Below are 23,378 nucleotides of genomic sequence, written 5' to 3'. Positions count from 1 at the left end.
CAATGGTGCAATCGAAATATTACAAGTACAGAGCGGAATTCAACAGTAGATGATATCCCATAATACAATTTGGATTTGTTCAGAAAAGAAACCATCAAGAAATGAAGGGGATCTCTTTGTTGATTTTTCATTCCTATGGGTTCAGCTTAAATTTAATTCCCTTGATTTCCTGTCTATATATCACTCTTCTTTATAAACTCATTATGCTGCTGCAATTTGTTTTAGTGTAAATAAGATGCTTCATCTCTTGCTAATAAACTTTGCTGATACATGATATTGGACTCTGGGATACTAAGATAAGGACAGACTGAAGCTGCTTTAGAAATGGCACTAACATGGATAACTTGGAAAACAGGAATGGAAGTGAAAGTGGAAACATAATGTGATTCAAACACCTCAAAATTCCTCCCCATAGGACCCTCTACAATGTCTCAGAAGAGGAAAGAGAAGGCTGGCCCAGACAAAAAGGAGAAGGCATCAGCGAAGAAAAAGGACAAGGAGACGACAGCACAGGCAGACAAGAAGGAGAAAAGCAGGCGAGTGAGCTTTTTATTCGTCAGCCTTTTCGAAAACAAAATGATTATGATAATCCAAGGTACACTGTATATTACTGTGGTGGGTTGGCATCCTGCCTGGGGATTTGTTCCTACCTTGAGCCCTGGGTTGGCTGGGATTGACTCCAGCAGACCCCCGTGACCCTGTGTTAGGAAATAACGGGTTGGATCTTGTCTGATTGACTGACACTGTATATTAAGTATACCCAAATACCCAATAGGCTTGTATTCATTGTGATCACTAGGGGGAGCCATGAAGCCCCAAACCCCAGACACAACTCCACAGACGCAAGTCCCTGCGTTTTTATTTATTGAGCAGTGTACCTTAAACAGACTTCTTTTCACACTGTATAACTCCTTTTATTATTATTAATAATAGTAGTATTATTATCATTATTATTACACGATTTTCTTCAACTTGTCCTCTCTGTTTGTCAAGGGCAAATTTTGCAATCAATTTTTTTACCCATTTTGACCAAACCAATATCCTTCAAACTTTGCATGCATGCTGATCTCTGGTGACAATGCAATATTTAATCAGTTTTGACCCGGATTCTGTACGTTAATAATCTCAAATTGAAATTTCTTATTTCCTTATATCGGGGGGTGGAATAGTGATTTGCACTGGTAATCAGAAGGTCGCCAGTTCAAATCCTGCAAATGCCAAAGGTGACTCTACTCCGTTGGGCCCTTGAGCAAGACTTAACCTGCAATTGCTCAATCCTGGGTATGACGTTAATCTGCATCCGGCCCTGCATGTAGGCTCTCCAACCTGCAGGGAAAAACCCTGGGGCTGTTGGCAGAACTGGCACTCCAGCCACCATAACAAAACCTCATACTGGCTCCATTCCATCAGAACTTGTGTGATGCTGAGGTGTCACCCGTTGCATGACTGCACTCGGGTTCTAATATGGGGATCCTGAGTTGGTTCATCATGTGGTGGGTGCGGCAATGCGCTCTATCAGTGTGTGCTCCTAACCTCTCTCTCTCTCTCTCTTATATCAGGGGTGCCAAACACCGTGCCTGGAGGGCCGCAGTGGCTGCCGGTTTTCATTCTGACCCTTTTCCTGATCAGTGACCAGTTTTCACTGCTAATTAACTCCTTTCCCTTCATTTTAATAGCCCTGTTTTTAAGGATTCAGTCCTCTGAATTGATTCCTTTCTTCATTAAATGGCAGCCAAACAGAAATGAGATGTGAAACGAGGCAACAGATGACCAGCTAAACTGGGGCTTCAAACTCCAACCAATTTCACTTTAATCAATTTCTTAATGAGAAGCCAATTCTTGCTGTTAATTAAACACATTATTTAATTCCATGGCTTGTTGCTGCTCTCATTCTGCCACATTTCCCAAAATGTTGATTTTTTCTTTTTTTCCTAAGAACTCCGTCAAAATGTTTTGGTGACCTGAGAGATCAACCTTACTGAGACCTTCACCTTTCTTTATGTTCAGATATTGTGTGATGGGCACCGGTGAGCTGGTCATGTGGCGGCTTGTTTTGTGTCTCATTATTGTTTGGCTGCTGATTAAGGAAAAAGAGACCACTAAGGGGCCTGAATCAAGTTAATTAAAACTAAGGCAAAAGAAGTTAATTAGTAGCAAAAACTGGTCACTAATGAAGAAGAGAGTTAGAATGAAAACCTTCAGCCACTGCGGCCCTCCAGGACCAGAGTTTGACACCCATGCCTTATATTATACTTTAGCGACTACACAACGGCGTTGATCAAGTGCTTAGTGTGTTGGACTTTCGATCAAACAGTCAAGGCTTCAAGACCAGTGCAGACAAATCTCTCTATTATAAAAAAAAAACTTGGGACGAAACGAGACGTTTTGGGCGACGAAACGTGAATTTTTGAAGAGAGACAGAGAGACACTTTCACATCCCGCGACAACACACTTCAGAAAGACACTTTCATGTCCCACGACACAGGTGACACGGTCAAGTCACATCATACTGGCATTCACGTCAGATAGATTTGAAGAGAGACAGAGAGACACTTCAGTGAGACACTTTTTTCCTGAAGGAATATCAAAAGAACAAATGAGTACACGGGCAATCCTAGCAGTGAGAAACGATGAAGTCAAACGAATTAATGCAAAAACAGTCAATCGGTTACATGGCAAATTGGTTAAATGTGTATCAATAGACTATGCTGAAATATGTTGGTGGTGATGGTGCGGAAGATGAAAACATCAATTTACAATATCCCACAGAATATCTACAAAAGTTAACATCGTTCGGTCTCCCACCGCCCAAATTACTGTTGAAAGAAGAATGTATCGTGATTTTATTGCATAATTTATGTATGAGTGATGGGCTATGCAATAGGACAAAATTAGTTGTATTAAAAATTGGTAGAACAATTCTAACTTGTAAAATTTTAACAAGCGACAAGAAAGGTATTGTAGTATATATTCCGCGAATAACATTAGACACAAAAGGAGATGTTGATATGTCATTCGTATTAAAACGTTTACAGTTTCACGTGAGAATAGCTTTTGCCATGACAATTAACAAATCACAGGGACAAACATTTGAAAAACTCTGTTTTTTTTTTAAGAGAGAAAGAGATAGATAGATAGATAGATAGATAGATAGATAGATAGATAGATAGATAGATAGATAGATAGATAGATAGATAGATAGATAGATACTTTATTAATCCCAAGGGGAAATTCACAAACGATATTCACTCACGGGCAGTTATCACGATGTAAGACCAAACACGGAATCAAAATTCAATGCAATCTTGAAGGAAAGTGAATTCTAAATATTGTTTTAACTGAAGTTTTAAAGTAAAAGTGAACACATTGTATATGTAACAATTACCAAGAAAAAAAGAATCTCTTTAAAATGTATTTCGAATTAATCAAAACCATGGGTTGGCGAAGTGAGCAGGGGGCGAGCCCCTAGTTAATTTAATAAAAAAAAAATTTTGTTTAATTGATTTTGAAGTTTTGTGAAGTTACTTCAATATGGCAGATAGGCATCATTGGTCAAGTGGTTAGCATGTTGGATGTTCAATCAAATGGTTGAAGGTTCGAGACCAAAATACACAAACTTTTTTTTAAATTTTACTAATTTGTCATCATTTATATACAAATTTGCCAAAATACTCTTTTGAAGGTTTGATTCTCCAAGAGACAAACACACATTTCCAGTCCTTCACACGTGTAAGGTGTCACCCTGGTTAGGATCTTCTGAAATGAGAAACGAATGTGAATCAATGTTACGTTTCACTTTAAGATCGTTCGATTCCACTCTGTTGCTCATGTCATTTCTGTCATATTACCTTCCCAACCAAGTCAAGGTTTTTATAACGTGCCAAGTTCTGTGTGGCACTAGAGTGGCTAAAAATATATATATATAAAAAATTGATATGATTTTATTCAAAATGCAGTAAACGTAAAACATTTACTTTTCTTGTACTAAGATTTTGTTGGTCATATGTGACTAAAAATAAAATCATGGGGCATCCATACAAGAATGAGTTTAATTGAATTAAAATGCATTGATTCCTTAAATCAGTGGTTCTCAAACTGTGGGGCAGGCCCCCCTAGGGGTGCGCGAAGTAACAAAAAGGGGTGAAGATGTGAAAAAAAGAAAACAAGAATCAAAAATATGAAAAATAAATCTATTGAAACCAAAACAAATTAACTTAAACTACATTTTGATACTAGAAAAATAAATATAGAGTTAGATAAATGTCGATAAAAGTTAAGTAGGTATAATAAAATATGCATCTATGATATATCATTAATTAAAAAAGAACAAATTGGTATTAGTGGGCTCCTTTCAAAAAAACCTTAGGGGGGCGCGATTAAAACTGTTATGAAAACTCGGGTCGCAAATACGTTAAGGTCGAGAAACGCTGCCTTAAATGATTCCAAATACTTAACAACTTTTTGAAAATGTCTCCAATTATAACCGTTATCCTACATTCTTTAGTCAACTTTTATTTGACAGGTAATTTTCTTTCCATAATTAAACTGGTTAGAAATTTCACTTTAACAAATCTATGCATTTTAATTGAATTACTTGTTTTTTCAAATGTCCTTTTTTGACTGTTTCCAAAACTTTTTTTTTTTGAGGGGGGGGGGGTTGATTCTTGTTTAGTTTTGATTTTGATTCTTGTATCTCGTTTTGGCTTAGGTTGCAGTGTTAATTGACTTCTCAGTTTCGACTATTTTTGTCACTGTAAAGCATCCCCTTTGTCATATGCTGTGCTCACACGCTCTAAGTATTTTTAGAGATACCATTTTATAAATTCTCACTTTCTCACTTTGTTCAGTTCACGTCCCTCTTGGTTTGCTTCTCGATCCTCACAAAAAGTAATTAAAGATGAGGTCTAATTTGTTTGTGAAAATATAAAGCACAGAAGCAATCTGTTATGTTGCATTTCACAATGGGACTTGTCCATGGGCTATTACTCTGTTTGAAAACACTCAGTTCTCACATTTTCATCACTTCCTGCTCGACTTCATTTCTTTCCTACCAGGTAACGGTTGTGGCTGGTTGGCCAATTGGTATATGTATATATATATATATATATATATATATATATATATATATATATATATATATACACACACACACACATATATATATATGTGGGACCGGATGTGGGTCTACGCCCACCCTGGATCACGTGGGGGCCACCTTCCTGGTTGCTTTGAGGGCCACGGGTTGAGGGCATGGAAGCCCCACCCTGTAGGGGCCCGTGGTCACCGCCAGGAGGCGCCCCGATGCCTTGGGGACCTGTTACCTCAGCACTTCTGCCACACCAGGAAGTTCTGGGGGGAAGAATTAAAAGGGCACCTGGAGAGCTGCCGGGAGAACAGCTGACACTTCCGCCACGCTGGGGCGTGGCCAATGAAGGAGTGTCGGGAATCACCTGGAGCTCATCCGGTAGAATATAAAAGGGGCATAAATAAATAAAACTTGAAATGCACTCAAATGTTTTTATGTTATGGCATGTTTACACTTTGTAGAGTAACACAAGGCGTGCTGTGAAAAGTACAATATAACACAGTGATTATCTTTACTTTCTTGCTGATGTTTCAGCTCTGGTCCTAAAGATCCCCTCCCACCTGACATCACACCCCTTAAGCCAGCATTGAGGAGGAACGGCAGCAGCTCTCCCGAAGGCACCGGAGGACAGCAGTGTTCACCGACTCCTGAGGGTAATCCCACCGAGTCAGGGGGTAGACGACTACGCAAAAGCTCATCCACAGAGAGCCACCAGAGTCGTAGCTCAAGAGGCCGAACTGCCAAGCAGGACAGCGATCTATCTTTGACCACCAAGATGTACTCACCGATTCTCAATAACCTCTTTGGACAGGTACAGCAATGATGGTAGGGGAAATAGGGGAAGGGGGTTCCCTTAGCTAACGCAGCTCATCTTTGTCTTGTGTGGAAGTTGTTGCCTTTCAGCTTCCCCACTAGCTTGTGTTTCAGGGTACCAAATAAGTGTAGGAAACGATGACCATGCTAGTTTGGAACTGTGAAAATTGGATTTTGCATCCCTCAAGTCAAATCAAAATGGAGAAACACTTTTGTAACAGTAAAGACTGGCACTTGTCGTCTGAGTGAGGAAGGAGTACATTTCTCTTTTGTTTTCCAGTTGGGCTCTTCTGTTAAAAATGGGAGTTCTGTTTGACAAACATGAGTTTCTAGAATGATCCAAGAATACGATTTCATTATATAATATTTAAATGCTCAGTGGCAAAAAAATAGTTGTGCCATTGACAGTAGTCTAATTTGCTTGAAAACAGCAGACTAAAAAAGATATCAAATCCAAATAAAGGAAGGTTTATTGGTTCAGAGTGGGCTACACATGGATTTGTTAGCATTGGTTAAAGACTTAGACCAGAGCCGTCTTAACAGCATCACATTGCCCCCAGGCAAAGTAGAGCACTGGGACAACTGTTTTGATAGCAAAACAGAAACATACATAGGTATCAGAAAAAAAAACATGGGCCCCTATGCCTGTGGGGCCCCCGATCTACTGCCCAGTGCAGTGCAGGTGTCATGATGAGGAGCCATTCTGCTTTTCGGTGCTCCTTCTCTTTGAGTAAGGCAGTGGTCCATACAATATGGGTGTATTGTGCGGACCATTGTCTGCAGGTTCTCAGTTGGATTCAGGTCTGAGGAACATGCAGACCAATCAGTCGCATCAATGCCTCCATCATCCAGGAACTGCCTACACACTCTGGCCACATGAGGTCGGGTATTGTCCTGCACCAGGAGGAACCCAGGGCCCCACTAAACCAGCGTAAGGTCTGATGATAGCTCTAAAGATTTTACCCCCAGTACCTAAGAGCAGTCAGGGTACTGATGCCTAGCATGTGGAAGTCTCTGAGACCCTGCATGGATATGCCTCCCCAGACCATCACCGGCCCAACGCCATCTTGGATGATGCTGCCGGCTGCATAACGTTCACCATGGCATCTCCAGACTTGTTCACGTCTGTCACATGTGCTTAGTGTGAATCTGCTCTGATCTGTGAAGAGAGTGGGATGCCAGTGGCAGAGCTGGCAATTGTGGTATTTTCTGGCAAATGCCAAATAAGAGGCATGGTGTTGGGCTATGAGCACAGGTCCCACTAGAGGATATCAGACCCTCATGCCACTCTCATGGAATCTGTTTCTGAAAGTTTGGTAGCCAGCAGGAGGTCTTTTTCGCAGAAAGGAACAGATGCTGGGCCTGCTGCTGGACTGAGGCAAATGGAAATGCCTTTCACGAAACATGTAGTTACCAAACTGACCAATCAGAATCATTGAGGTCTGCGTAGGATTCACGTTGATGTGATTTGTAGTCATATTTTTGTGACGGTGCACTAAAGGCTATATGGGCAAAAGAGTGGGCTTGACACAAAAGCAGCAATCAGTCATTAGGGGCCACTCTATATAGCTCAACAGTCAATATATTAATGAAGCAATAAGAAAAAAAGAAAATGCATTACACCCCATATTTTTAGGATTTTAAGATTATCATAACTTAACAAGTTTCATTAATGAAGCAATAAGAAAAAATGAAAATGTATTACACCCCATATTTTTAGGATTTTAAGATTATCATAACTTAACAAGTTTCAAGTACTGTTTGACTAAAGTAAAGGGAACAGCGAGAATTAAGATGGGTAATCAGAATAGATCAGGTAGATGGAAAAATCTCATCTCTATATATATAAAATCCAATATCTGTCTGTCCGCTTTTCACGAGAGAACTTCTTAACGGATTTAGAATGTATTTTTTTGTATAATTTGCATTGAACATTCCAGTTGATTTTGCGACCTCTCTCTTTGCACTAAGAATCATAGGTCACTTGCGGTACCAATTTATTTCCATGAATCCGAGAGACACGCAGTGGGCAGAGGCCCTCCTCACTCACATGTCAGCCTCAGGGCGTATCTTACATCTGCTTAGCTAGCGAACGAAAGAACAACTTAACGGATTTAGATCTGGTCTTTTTTCTAGAATTTGCTTGAACATTCTGGCTGATTTTCCGACTTCTCTCATCGTGCTAAGAATCATAGTTCGCTTGCAGGATCAATATATTCACGCTAATCTGAGACAGACGCTGTGGGCCGAAGGGAGGGGGTAGTGTGACGTCAGGATTATGGAGCTGGGCAGGGCCCTCTTCGCTATCCTGTTTCACTTCTACGCAGTCGAAGCCGTGGGGGGTGACTAGTTTTGAATAAAATAAAATCCTTTTAAACCCATCATATTTCAAAAAATGTGATTTTAGTATTAGTAGAACATTATATTATTACTAGATAGCCAACGCCCGCCTTAGCATACGGCTATGTAAGAATAGGAACGGAAAATGGTGCATTGCCTTCGTCAACCGCTTGTGTCAAGAAATAACCCACTGATAGGACCAGGCAGTTGCCGAATCCCAGAATAGACATGACGTTGTACAAAAACCCATCGACAGAGAAGATACTGTCGTTCATTTTATAACAAAGTCTTAGAAAACAACCATCGCAGTATAACGAAAATAGCAAGGTGTATGGGAGGCTGCAGGCAGCGTGGGGAAGGGTTTGGAAGAGGACGAATAGGAATCGAGAAATGCTGTGTTGGATGCGTGTGGGCGGGACCAGTTTTGAAGAGGAAGGAACGTTGTAGTCCAAAGGAGGAATAGGAATCGAGAAAAGTGGCGTGGGCGGTGTATGGGGGGCCACAGGCAGCGTGGGGAAGGGTTTGGAAGAGGACGAATAGGAATCGAGAAATGCCGTATCGGCTACGTGTGGGTGGGATGGGTTTTGAAGTGGAAGCAGGACGAACCAGAAGAGAAATATATATAAGAAATTAGTTTTGTTTACTAGACTGTTTCATGGTAACAGGATAATGTGTTTAGATAGAAATAGATTCCTTATTATAGTCAACTCCACTCCACTGTACTTGAGATAGATAAGGGGTTGCACCCACTACTGCTCTTGGGCTGGGTGCCACCAACATTAATGCCAGCATCATACACCAGGAACTTTCTGGACAGAACAGAGAGAACTGGTTACAGGAGACAAAGCCACGATGGAGGGCAGCATGGCTTTGGAAGGTGAGAGTTGCTGCAGAGCAGGCTGACAGCGAGAGTGGATTTTTTTTCCAGTCCTAAGCCAAGATTGAATGCTGGTTTCCTTCCCAATCTTTTGTTTGTGATGATAATAAACAAAGACGTTAATCTGCAGCTGAGCACTCACTTCCTTTGTATGACTCAAAATGGCTCTCCCAGTAAGCGGATTACAAAGAGAAACTTTTCCGAAGTAAGAGTGTAATGACATAAAGAGCTCCACGACTCTCACTGATGATTGTCCCCTGACAATGACTGAACTCTAATGTGTGTGGGGGCACTTTAAGGACTGCTTAAGCCTATTAAACAGAAAGAAATCCACTTAATTGACCCTGATTCCCTCTCCATCTTCTCCGAAGGGGAACAACTGAACTGAATATGTAAGACTGAATGTGCGACTGGAGTAACATGTGACCCAAGGTTTTTTTTTATTACAGGAACGTGAACTGGTCCCGGAAGAGCTGGATGGTAAGTAAAGTTCAGTTTATTTCTCGTTATTTGGAATCAGTTAAAACACAATAACCAAAGGCAATAGTAAAAGATTAAAAAAAATCAAAAATAAAAGAATTTACAAAACAAGGGAATGCAAAATGTGCTGAACAAGCAGAACCCACTTTGGCTCAATGTGCAGATTGCATGAGAAATAAGACGTTAAAGATCATTCTTGACATTCCTAAAAATTACAGAAGATTTAAAGAACCAGGAAATATTAACAGCACGAAACAAAACAAAAACCTGAAACATGAAATACATGAAATATCCCAAAATTAAAAAAAATGCAAAAAAAAAAAAAACACTGAGTCATGGGCAGACTTTAACAGATAATGCTTTAATTTTTGCCAATCAGCATTTCTGTTGTTAGACCCCCAGCCCGTTTAAAGTCCTGATTATCCCTAATTCCTTTGTCCGTCTTACACATTTCCAGCCATTAGGCCAATGAAACAGTATGAGAGAGAATCATCAAATAAACAAAATGAAAAACTTGATACGGGAAAGAATTATCGGTTCTGACTTATGCTTTGTTTTGTGGTCTTGACTCTGGTATGGCCCTAGTAATATGTGGGACGGTTAGAAGATATGCCAAGTGATTGCTGCGTGTCAATGTTCCTGACAATTCCTTTCCCTCCTCCTAATGGAAGCAGCACCATATTTGTTCTCTGAAACATCCTTCATCAAATCAAACATATCATTGGGGACCGGCAGGTCTGGACTGAGTAGGAATTACTCAGAGATCCATTCAGTGGTCATGTTGAGTAGTGAGTAGTGTCGTAATGAATTATTTATTTTATTTTTCCAGACTTCTCTGTGATTGTTGGGCACATACTTTACATGGTTTCTGGTGTTCTGAACCCAAGGAGAATTTGAATAATTGTATTTGTGGGCCACCTGCCAATCACCACCAGGAACTTCCCACCGTCATATAAATCCGGAGAGTCTCCCACAGTTCCTGGCAGTTCCTTTCAAGCAATCTTGAGCGTGATGAGTTTACGATACTTGTATTCATTCTGAATTGTGTTCATTGTTGTTATCTCTGACATTTCAGCTCTCCGCTTTGCTTTTTGACCTGACCTTTGGAATTTGTTTTGGGATTTGTTTGATTTGGATTGTCTCTGTGTTTTAGGAAAATTCCATTTTGCCTTTTTTCTCCATAGTGATTAGATTACTTTTTGTTAAGAATAAATCTTTTACTTTATTTTTTTTTTAAATCTTTTTCTTTATTTGGTTTCAAAAACAGGAACTGGATATCAAAGTAAAAAGCATTCTCATATATAAATTTGAGGCTATTGCAGCTATTGAAATAATGCACTGGTGAAGAACAAAGTGAGTAAGAGTAGTAAGATCTAACAGAAACAGAGTAATAGAAGAGCAAGGAATTGTAACAGATAAAATGGACAGGAGCGGGAAAGCAACTGAAGCCCAAAGAACTGCAGCATTGGGACATTCCCAGAACGTGTGGAGAAACATGCTCCATACATTAAGGGAGCACTGGTGACAAGTAGATGTTTTACTTTATTAAAATTCAATGATTCAGTGATTGTCCTTATGACTAGCCAGGGTTTGACAGTCATATCCCCATTTGAAGTGCTTTGGAGCTCTTTAGTGCTTGGGACTCCCAGATAGTGAAAATTAATGCTACATAGCTACACATGGCCTGAAAACAAATCTTAACAATGCTTCATGTAATCACTTTAAGAAGTACTTTCTGCAAGTACAAACGTTAATAATTTGTTGGTATTTTATATTTTTGTTAATGTATGCTGCAACATTAATTCATAAAAATACAGTTTTCTCTGAAATCTCAGACCTCACTGTACATAGCTTTGTCTTTTCTGATTGTGCCCACCTCAATGAGAATATTTTGCAGACTTTCATATTTCTCTTATACTGAGTGCACAAAATGGCAGCAGTCTGAAATGAAGGCAGAATCAGGAAATGGGAGTTGGTCGTATAAGTTAGCCAACATCAAAACCAGGAGATCAATAGTCAAAGGAACAAGCTCAGAACAAGATGCCAATGTAGCATTTAAGGGGCAAAGTACTAAAGTTGAAGACCATTAAAGTACTTCATGAACAGAGCCAAGGCATAAACTGAAAGTACGTTGTCATGTTATTGCGAGTGTTCCCTCCCTGTCTTGGGTTCAGATGTCTCTTTTATGTTAAAGTTGTTGATTATTTTGGTTCTTTTCCTATGTACTTGAGTTTTGTAGGTAGTCCCCCATTAGACAAAGAGACCTGACCATGACTTTCAAGGGACTACCTCATAAAGACCAGGGACAGTCCAAGGTCCTTTGCGGTTCATTAAATGTGCTGCCTTTGATGACTTTGTTGGATTTTGATTATTATTATGTTTTTGTTGAATTTCTGGCTTTTGGACCTCTTTGCTTTGTGTTTCGACTACTCTTTGGATTTTTTTATTTGTATGTTGTTTGCCTGGATTGAACATTAGAACATTAGAACAATCTAGAAGAGAACAGGCCATTCAGCCCAACAAAGCTCTCCAGTCCTATCCACTTAGTTCTTCTAAAAAAAATTTCATGTTGAGTTTTGAAACTTCCTAAGATACTACTGTCCACCACACTTCACTTAGATCACTTATTTCATGTGTCTGTGGTTCGTTATGTAAAAAAAAAACTTCCCTAAAGTTTGCATGAAATTTACCCTTAATAAGTTTCCAACTGTGTCCCCGTGTTCTTATCTTATCTTTTAAAGAAGGCTATGACTTAAAATTGCTAGAAAAGCTGCATAATTTGACGTAACCTTTACTTGTAGATGGCCCTGCATTTAGAACATTAGAACAGACTAGATGAGAGCAAGCCATTCAGCCCAAAAAAGCTCACCGTTCCTATCCACCTCATTCTTCCAAAATAACATCAAGTGTTGCTTTGAAGGTCCCTCTACTGTCTACCACACTAGTTGGTCACTTATTCCAAGTGTCTATGTTTTTTTTTTGTGTAAAGAAACACAATCATAATGTTTATGAAGAATTTACAAGTTTCCAACTGTGTCCCTGTGTTTTCAATGAGTTTTTAAAGTCACAGTCTCGAGCCACTGCACTAATTCCTGTCATAATTTGAAACATTTTAGTCAGGTCTCCTCTTCATTTTCTTTTTCTTAAACTGTAAAAGCTCAGGTCTTTTATTCTTTCTTCATCCCTCAACATAGCCCTGAAATCAGCCGAGTCGCTCTTCTCTGGACTTTCTCTTGTGCTGTTATGTCCTTTTTGTAGCCTGGAGACCAAAACTGCCACAGCACTCCAGCTGACGCCTTTACCATTTTCAGGAAACTCTTTTGCCTCTCTGCTCCTCTGATCGTATTTTGTACCACAGAGTATTTTTTACAAAAGATAAATATTTGTATTTATAAAGAGTCTACATTTGCCCTTTTTGAGTTTGTGGTTAGGTTTGGTAGTTCCCCACTCTAGTTGCCATTTTGAGTAGTTTTGGGCGTCTTTGTGCTTGGGAACTCTTTAGTTTGTAACAAAATGAAACGCCTTCAAAACAAAGAAGAGAAGTCAACTTTGCAGCAGCTCCGTACAAAATGAGCTCTGACTTTTGAGAAAATTTCTTGACTTGGTGGATGGCTTCTTCTGTGATTATTGTGTTGCCCTGAATACTGGCTCGTCTCTGAACTCCACGCCTGCATACTTATAATCACTTAATGGAAATCCAGGGCAAGGTTAGTTAAGGCCTCGTCTTTCCTGGCCAGTATTTGTGATCGGGACGACGGCAACGTTTTTAGATGAGTTGCACATTTATGTGACTGATATTAAATACTTTCTTGAGAGATTCACATCTAGAGCCATCAAGGATGACTGGAAAGCAAAGCTGCTCACAGATGCTACAATTAAACCGACTGCCATTGCTACACCTAGAACAATCCCCTGCATGGTGCCCAGGCCCCTAGTTGATACCAAAACCAAGTCTCTTGTTTTTGCCACCATGTCAACCATTTCTCCTCCACCAGATTTTGCTGCTACCACCATTACGCCATCCACCCAAAGAAATGCTGTCTCCGCTATCCAGCCTTTTGTTTTATTTCATGCTGTTGTAGTAAAGGATCTGGAACTCCTAGAAGTTGTAGTAAATACACAGAGAGAGCATCTTTGTAAAAATAAGTATTTTTATTTATAAGTATTCTGGCAGAATTGGCCACCATAAAAAACCTCATACTGTTCCACTCCATCTGAACAAGTGTGGTGCTGAGGTGTCACCCGTTGTATGACTGCACTCAGGTCCTAATCTGGGATCCTGAGTTGGTTTGTCGCGTGGTGGGTGCGCCCTATCAGCGTCTGCTCCTAAGCTCTCTCTTTCTCTCTCTCCTTTCAGTTTCTAGTTGTGGGTCTGGTAGTTGTCCCTCCTCTAGTGGGCATTTTGAGTATTTTTGGGATTCTGTGCTTGGCAATTCTTTAGTTCATAACTGACATAGTCAGCTTGTATCCATGCAGATATCAACATAAAAACTTTAAGAAAATCAAAAAGGATTTTAAGTTGTATCCAGAAAACTGGAAAACTAGCAAGTACATAAAGCTGACCTTTACCCCTTTGACCCAGTGACATACCAGCAGCCATACCACCTGCATTTCAAGAATCAAGAGGTCATCCACCCAAAGATAAGCCTGTTCAGGCACAGCCAGTATTTGGATGGAAGACCATCTAGGAGCTTGCACTGCTGCTGGAAGAGATGTTGGTGAGGCCAGTAGGAGGCGCTTACCCTGTGATCTGAATGTGGATCCCAATGCCCCAGACCAGTGATGGGGACACCGTGCAGTAAAAATGGCACTGTCCTTCGGATGAAATGTAAAACCAAGGTTCTGACTCTCTGTGGTCATAAAAGATCTGTTGGCATCCTTCATAAAGACCAGGGTATACCCTGTTGTCCTGCCTAAATTACCCTCCATGGCCTAGTCATGCTAGCCCCCTAATCATTCCCTATCTCTGATTGGCTAATTATCCCTCATCCCTTCACCACCTAGCTGTTAATGTGTGGTGAGCATACTGGTGCACAAATGGCCGCTGTTGCATCATCCAGGTGGATGCTGCACATTAGTGGCTCCCCACTCACTGTGTAAAGCACTTTGAATACCCTGAAATCACTATATAAATGTAATTAATTATTCTTCTTATTATTGGTGATATCATGCACCTGCAGCTCTATGAAGACTGAGGACAACCCACAGTCCCTTGCGGTTCATTGAACATGCTGGCATCAGTTGACTTGACCTACCAAAAAACACTAATGAGGCGAGGTGAGGTTGGGAACATGCGCTGAGAGTGCGTTTCTACACCCACCACACAACGAACCACCAACACTAATGCTTATAATTGATTTGAACATCAAAACCAGAGAGCTTTTGAGAGTTCTAGAAATCTTAAATTGCTTTCTACATTGGTTCCAGATTCTAAGTGAGTGGAGCCTTGCGGGGTCGCTCTTTTGAATGTTTAGAATTCATTGTGTTAATTCTTCCAGCTAGTGTGAGATGAAGGGTTGACCATCTATGCAAGTCTTGTTTAATTTTTTCCATTTTTGTTGATAAGAGCTTTATGTTTACTTGTGATGCTGGCATGCTGCTAAGACTGCAGGCACAGAATTTTCTGATATATACAGTACGTTGACTTGACCTACCATTCAATCATGTCGAATGCTTTTCTGCAAAAACACTAATGAGGCGAGGTGAGGTTGGGAACATGCGCTGAGTCCTTATTTTGTGCGTTTCTACACCCACTTGTAAAACTCTGCACAGGGCCTGCTGCTTTTCCACCTTGGGTGACGAACCACCAACACTAATGCTTATATCCAGAAATTGATTGTATATTGAACATCAAAACCAGAGAGCTTTTGAGAGTTCTAGAAATCTTAAATAGTATGCCCTTTGCTTGCCACAAAAGAAATAACCTTAGGAAAGATGTGAGTACCCATTGCTTTCTGCTTCTTATCGACTACTTTCTCTTCACCTTGCAGAGTTGCACATTGCATTTATGGAGTTTGACACGGACCAGGATGGCTACATCAGCTACAAGGACCTTGGAGGATGCATGCGCACTATGGGCTACATGCCCACAGAGATGGAGCTGATTGAGATATCGCAGCAAATTAAAATGAGGTGTAAGTGCTTAACGCTCATTCCAGTCTACTTTAAATTTTTACTGTGTTTTTTCTGAAGTTAAATTCAAAACAATTTCAAAAATGCACTCACAGTGTAACATTCAGGTGAGTTCATTGTTTTGAAAGTTGGAGCATTTTAAAATTTTCCAGTCACTTCATTAAAGAGTTAGTTATTACCATTTTGTTTATGAAATATTTTCATAACAGTGAGTCCTTATTAAAAACAGGTAATAGATTCTAGTAATTACGTAATGTAATAATATATACTAATATACAGTGCTCAAAAAATTAAGGGAACACTTAATTCACATGATGAATGAAATATTCAAGTGGAAAATCTTTACTGAGTAATACCACGTAATTCATTGAGAACAAAATGATGTAACAACAGTCAATGGAAGCCAAAATTATCTGATGGAACATCACGACGAAGACCAAAGTCAAAAGCTGAAATCACGGCCTGATCCAACGTGCGTGAATTTCATCATGACTACTCCTAATTTGACTCAGTAGTGGGTTTGGCCCCCACATGCCTGTATGCACTCCCGACAACGTTTGGGCCTGTTCCTGATGAGATGACGGAAGATGTCCTGGGGATCTCCTCCCCGACTTGGATCAGGGCATTAGTGAGATCTTGGACAGTCTGTGGCAGTGGTTGGTGGCATCAGAGGCACCAATACATGACGTCCCAAAGGTTCTCAATCAGGTCTGGGGAACGTGCAGGTCAGTCAATGGCATCAATACCTTCGTCATCCAGGAACTGCCTACACACTCTGGCCACATGAGGCTGGGCATTGTCCTGCACCCAGAGGAACCCAGTGCCCACTTCACCAGCATAACATCTGACAATGGCTCTGAAGGTTTCATCCTGGTACCTAAGTCAGGGTATTGAAGCCTAGCATATGGATTTCTGTGTGACCCTCCAAAGATATGTCTCTCGAGACCATCACTGACCCACCGCCAAACTGGTCATGCTAGGTGATGTTGCATGCTGTATAACATTCGCCATGGTGTCTCCAGACTCTTTCACATCTGTCACATTTGTCCAGTGTGATTCTGCTCTGATCTGTGAAGAGAACCGGGTGCCAATGGAGGAGCTGCCAATTGTGGCATTCACCGCCAAATGACAATTGAACTGCACAGCGATGGGCTCTGAGCACAGATCCCAGCAGAGAGCATCGGGCCCTCATGCCACCCTCATGGAGTCGGTTTCTGACAGTTTGGTCATTAGTAGAATATATAAAAATCTGTTTTTTACACTTAGAAATAAAGTGTCTAAAAAATAAATAATAAAAAAAAAAGAATTAGGGATACAAAGATAAGGGAAGCAGTAAAGAAGTAACCTACTGGGCCTGTAGGGGGCATCACTGAGCTCCAAACCCCAGACACAACTACATGCAGACAGTTCCGGTTTCAAATGATTTTTTTTTTATTAACACAATTGTTCCTCTTTATAGATCTCAGTCTGCACACTTCTATGCTTAAGCCTTGCTTTGCCTTCTTTCCCTTTCTCCTCCACTCTCCCCAGGTTAGCATTGTTCTTCTCCTCTCCCAACTCCCACTCCCCGGACAAAGTGGAGAGCTTCTTTTTAAACCTGACACAGGAGAACTTCCAGTGTCCATATCATTATCTCCAGAGTCAGGAATAAAATGAACTCATCTTTCTGAATGCTACACTTGAAGTGTTTAAACGTGCTCTTTGCATTCACTCTGTCTCTCATTATCTCTTACTCGTTTATCCTTAAGTGGGAGGCCGAGTTGACTTTGATGACTTTGTTGAGTTGATGGGTCCTCGCATGCTGGCAGAGACAGCTCACATGGTGGGAGTGCGGGAGCTGAAGTATGCTTTTCGAGAGGTGAGTCTCACACTGCTGCCAGCTCTGTCCCTTCTACTTCACTTGGCTGCCCCACTCGCTCTCAGGCCCATGTAGTTGTAATGTTCTGTCTTTTATGGGTTGCTCTGTTTTGCAGTTTGATGTTGACAATGATGGACAGATCAGCATAGCAGAGCTGCGGGATGCTGCGAAACACCTGCTAGGTGAGCAGCTAAGTGGGAAGGAGGTGGACGAGATCCTGCAGGACATTGACCTGAATGGAGATGGATATGTGGACTTTGATGGTAAGGAAGAGGCTGGATTATATCATCATAAAATAGATTACAGAAATTATTTACAGACATGGACAAATTTGTTGGTCGCCTTATGGCTCATTGAAAAAGTACTATATGAAGAGTGATGAAATGAAAAGCAGTTGTCCCCTGTATACCAGCATGCCTTTGATATGCCATCGAGTTAAACAAAGCAAGTGTGACAAGAGATCATGTGTGGCTTATTCTACAAAGATACCGTATGTACTTGCGGATAAGTTCTCCCGCGAATAAGTTGGGACTCAATTTTATTGTATAATTTCTGGTATTTTATAATGTTGGTCGTACAGTATATGTCGAATGCGGAAAACTCACGCTATTGGTCCAAGAAATTATGATATGCTAATGTCCACCTGAGAGAGTAACCATGGAGCACACAGACTTTTAATTCAATGTGGGTGCGACAATGCGCTGTATCAGCATGTGCTCCTAACCTCTCTGTCTCTCTCTATTGTGCCTACTTGACCACATGGTAATAGCAGAACTATTCCGAAGCGACGTTTGCACTGATTTGTGTTTTTTGTATCTCACATCCTCATACACCTTTATCGTAAGAGCATCCTTTATCTACAATGGAGCGTTCGATTAGAAGAAAATATGAAGCTGGTTTTAAATTAAACGTCGTTGAAGTAGTGAAAGAAATTGGTAACTGTGCTGCTGCAACAAAATTTGATGTGTCTGAGAAACAGGAACAAGAAGATGTAAAAAGTAAAAAATGTAAGTGTTGCATATGAAGCGTATAAGTCGGGGTCTGATTTTATGATCGATTTTTCGGGTTTCAAGACCCGACTTAAACGTGCGTATATACGGTATTCTAAAATGGCCTGAACACATTTGTCGGTACCCCTTGTGGCCTGCAGTGGGCTCTCCTGCCACCCAAACCAGGCACCGGCATACACAGGATACAAATTCAACACATATTTTCTATATTTTTTCCTGTGGGAAACTTCTTCCCCCGTTTCCCACCTGTTTCCCACCTGTACAGTACTGTTCACAGCACTAAAACTCAGCACAAAACACTCTTTTCTTCTTTTCCTTTCTCTTTCCCTTCCTCTCTGTCCACCTCCACTCCTCCTGGCAAGCTATGTCTCCCTTCCTCACGACTCTGGCTCTCGACTGGATGCTCCTGGCTGCTCCTTTTATAAAGGACCTGGAAGTGTTCCAGGTGTTCCATGACCTTCTTTCAGCAGCACTTCTGGGTGTGGTGGAAGTGCTGCAGCAAAGGGCTCAGCCGCTCCTGCAACACCCCCTGGTTGCACCCACAGAACCCAACAGGGCTGCTCCAAACTCAAACTATCAAGGAGCCCTGTGGGAGTCCGTGGTACCACTACAATCCAGGGGAGCTGCTATCTAGTGTTCCAGGGGTGGTAAAACCCTGTATATGCTCTCATCCGTACACCACACCCCAGAAAAGATCAATAGTTATATCAGAGTGATTTTTCAAAGTAGCCGTTTTCTTGAATTCATATCACACACTGTTACAATCCAACAGTACAAACTACTTTGTTCTTGCACGGCACTCCTCACCAAGTGTAGGCACAGAACATGCAACAAGCAAAATTCCAGACTAGACGATACCACTAACTAAATACAGAACCATCACATATGAGGATATAGATTTGTGCAAATAAATCAAAACAAAGTAGAAACAAATTAACATAATGTGGAGAGTCGCTGGGGCTGCCACCCAGCCGGGACGCCTGGAAGGACAGGGTGGTGGTGTGTACATCCTCTGGGCCACAAGGGGGCAGCCTTCCTGGATCAGAGGAGGACCACGGGAGGAGAGCGAGGAGGCTCAAGCACATTGGGGCCCGTGGCCACCGCCAGGGGGCTCCCCGAGTTTCAGAGGGCCCGGGAATGATCTACTTCCGCCACAACTGGGAAGATGGAGGAGGATCCCTCCAGGGACGCCTGGAGTGCTTCCAAGTGCTCTCCTGACACTTCTGCCACACAAGAAAGTGTCGTCAGAGGGAGAAACTGGAGCACATCCGGGTGAGAATAAAAGGGCCCGCCTTCCTACAGTCTGGGAGCTAGAGTCGGGAGTAGGAGCAGGACAAGGCTCCTGTGGAGAGAGGAAAGATGGTACATGGACAGAAAGGAAGAAGACCGGAGGAAAGGTGACTGGGGCGAGGAGCCCAGTGTACTATGCGGGACTGTGTAGACTGGTGAAAATAAAAGCGTGTATTTTGATAAAGATGCGGTGTCTGTCTGATGGTGTTCGGGCATGTCTCACAATGAACAAAAAACAACATCTGTCCATCAGCTAATTGTAGTACCACAGCCAGACTGTAGAAAAGAAGTCACAGGCAAGTCATACATAGTCAGAGTCCTGGAGATCTTGGCCAACAAGCCACCTCCTCCTATTGGACATTCTATGGCTGAATTAGTCAATCAGAGGAAAGGACCTTTCTACCTGATGATTCCAGCGGTCCCTTATCTGAGATGACGTTTTCATAGACATATTGGCAGAAGCAGTGGCACTGGGTGCAACATGAGGATTCTAAAAAAAGAATAGAATAGAGGAGTGTTATTAATGGTTCATGAATATTGTACTTTTTATATACTTGCACAAATGACTAACAAACAGAGATACAGTATGCACAGCTAATCGGCAGCTCTAGTCAGGGTATGCTAAACTGAATTTGTGAGTCTTCAGTCTGTATTTATAAAGCTGAGACTAAAGGAGCACCCCTTATATTAGCTGACAGACCAGTTCACTGGTTCAGGGCCCTGTAAGTAAAAGCTCGACCTCCCACTATTATTTTATGAATCCTTGGAATCATAAGCAGGCTTGCACCTTGAGATCTTAATGTGCAATCTTGTTTGTAAGTAATGGTAAATTCAGATTCAGTAAGCAGGGCCTTGGCCATTTAAGGCTTTATATGTTAAAAGGAGGATGTTGAAATCTGCCCCAAGCTTAACTGGTAGTGTTGTGGAGAAAAATCTCTTCAGAAAAATCATGCAGAGTCTTTGGATGAGCAATCAGAATAAGACTTTAATGCAAAGCTGTCTCAGTTAAATGTTGTGAGCCCCTTAGTTCAGGTGAGCCTTGTATTTATTACAATTCTTATTAGAAAACATCCTTGCATTATGCAGTTTTTATTACTCTCTGACTCCTAAGATATAACTCCCTCATCCTGTTGGTTTGCTTCCTCCACCAATATTTTCTTATGCTCATTAGGCATAATTACTTTCTATCCATTACTTTCCACTATTATCTTGACTCGAAGGACACACTGGCCACCTGGCCCAGGGAGTGACCGTCACTTAATCTTCTCTTCATATTCATTTGATTATTTCTCATATCCCTGACCTTGGGCTGACAAATATTGGAGGTTTTCTGGTTATTTACAGGCATTAACCTTTAATACTTACAGTAACTCTTATGTGGCCTAAAGCTAGCTTTTAAAATGTGTTTTACTTTCATTGCATTGAGATTATATTGATACATAGATTTAAATTTTCTATAGTAGCAAGTAAAGACTTAAAAAAAGTTAATTTATAAACTTCTGAAGCACTTTGTTATTCATTGTTGGCTCCATTTTTAACTTGCTGAAAATATTTATTACATTTTATCAGTAAGTACCACCTTTATTGTTCAGGCATGGTGCTGTTCTCTGATGGCAGATGATGTGTGTGCTGCACTTTCAAACCATACACACCTCTGCTTTGAGTCTTAGCTTCAGGGTATAGAACAGCATTTGGGTAGAACGATGCTTTTTGCCTTTCTGACGCCTGTTGTTTGTGCCTTTTTTCACAGAGTTTGTCATGATGTTGTCCACTCGGTAACAGTTTCTTCACATTGGTGTCTCCTTTCTGGACTGTTGTTTGCCGATGGGAACAAACTGCTTCACAATTACCTCAATTACCTGGAGAGACCATCCTGCTCACTGATGCCCCTCAGTCCACCATACAAAGCAGCAAGGTGACAGGTGGATTTCGTTCCCAAACTCTACGCTTTTCATAGCCTTCCACTATCATTCAGAACGCTTTGTGTTTGCTAAACATGTGAACCATGTCTCCAAATCTTTATGCACTCCTGATAACAGAGAAATAACACGACTGGCCACCAGGGAGTGCTCCAGCTCCCCAACCACCCAACACAGAGGCTCGGACACAAGTTTAATAGCAAAAGAGTCTTTATTGTGGGAAACTCTTCCTCAGATAAGCGATTCCCACCACCAAAGCACAGCACAGTTAAGCACAGCACACAGCAATAATAAAATACTCTGCAACCTTTTGTCTTCTCTTTCTCTTCATCACTGCCTCCTCTGTTCCCTCCAGCAAGCTTCATCCTCCACGCTCCTGACTCTGGCACTTCGATCTGAGGCAACCGGCTTCTTTTATGCAGCAGCTGGAAGTACTTCCAATGTCCCAAAGAATTGGCCTGGGAGCACTGCTAGGTGAAGCGGGAGTCCAACAAAGTAAGGTTCCCCAGGTCCCACAACACCCCCTGGTAGCACCCATGAAACCCAACAGGGCTGAGTTGACAAACTCCAAGTCCCATTACACCCTGTGGGCACTGCTGCAACCCAGGGGAGCTAACTCCTAGTGGTTCGGGGGAGGCAGTGACCTATAGAAGCTGCCTTCCCACATCCTTCCACTTCATGGGCATCCCGGCAGGGTATGGATGCCGGCTGTTGATCACACATGGTACCAAGCATTTACAAAGACAAAATGAAAAAGTTTAAATAAATAATGAAAGCCCTACAAAATGACCTCCATCTGGCTACTGGTGTGCATGCTTCTGACCAGACATTCAGAAACAGACTCCATGAGGGTGGTATGACGGTCTGAAATCCTCTAGTAGGAGCTGTGCTCACAATCCATCACTGTGCTGCTCATTTGCCATTCACCTGCAAATACCACAACTGGCAGCTTTGTCATTGGCATCTAATTTTTTTCACTGATGACAGCAGGTTCACACTAAGCACATGAAACAGACGTGAAAGAGTCTGGAGATGCCATGGTGAAGATTATGCAGCCTGCAATATTATCCACCATGACTAGATTTTGTGGTGTGTCAGTGATGGTATGGGGAGACATATCCTTGGAGGGTCACACAAACCTCCACATGCTAGGCATCAGTACCCTGACTGCTGATGAAGTCCTCAGAGCCATTCCCAGACATTACATTGGTGCAGTGTGCACTGGGTTCCTCCGAGTGCAGGACAATGCCCGGCATCATGTGGCCAGAGTGTGTAGGCAGTTCCTGGATGACGAAGGCATTGATGCCATTGACTGGCTGGCACGTTCCACAGACATGAATCCAACTGAGAACCTCTGAGATGTTATGTACCAAGTAGTGCCACAGACTGCCCAGGAGCTCACTGCTGTCAATAGGTTGCCGATTTTGGTTTTCATTGACCGTTGTTACATCATTTTGTTCTCAATGAATTACACAGGATTACGCAGTAAAGATTTTCACTTGAATATTTCCTTCATCAAGGTCTGATGTGTGATTTAAGTGTTCCCTTCATTTTTTTTTTTTGAGAAGCGCAG

The 23,378-nt window shown here is 41.6% G+C and overlaps 1 protein-coding gene across 1 annotated transcript; it reads left to right on the top strand.

Moving 5' to 3' along the window:
* Positions 1-426: 426 nt before the first annotated feature.
* On the top strand, positions 427-22,257 carry LOC120538313 (calcium-binding protein 2-like). The gene is made up of 7 exons (XM_039767775.1): positions 427-536; positions 5,621-5,897; positions 9,566-9,596; positions 15,587-15,730; positions 17,477-17,586; positions 17,702-17,849; positions 21,637-22,257. The coding sequence occupies exons 1-7, from the start codon at positions 427-429 to the stop codon at positions 21,663-21,665; spliced, it is 849 nt and encodes a 282-aa protein (XP_039623709.1). The 3' UTR covers positions 21,666-22,257.
* The last annotated feature ends 1,121 nt before the right edge of the window (positions 22,258-23,378 follow it).

Source organism: Polypterus senegalus, chromosome 10, assembly GCF_016835505.1.
Source record: "Polypterus senegalus isolate Bchr_013 chromosome 10, ASM1683550v1, whole genome shotgun sequence".
In the NCBI taxonomy this organism is placed as follows: domain Eukaryota; kingdom Metazoa; phylum Chordata; class Cladistia; order Polypteriformes; family Polypteridae; genus Polypterus; species Polypterus senegalus.
This window is presented reverse-complemented; position numbering and strand designations above follow the sequence as displayed.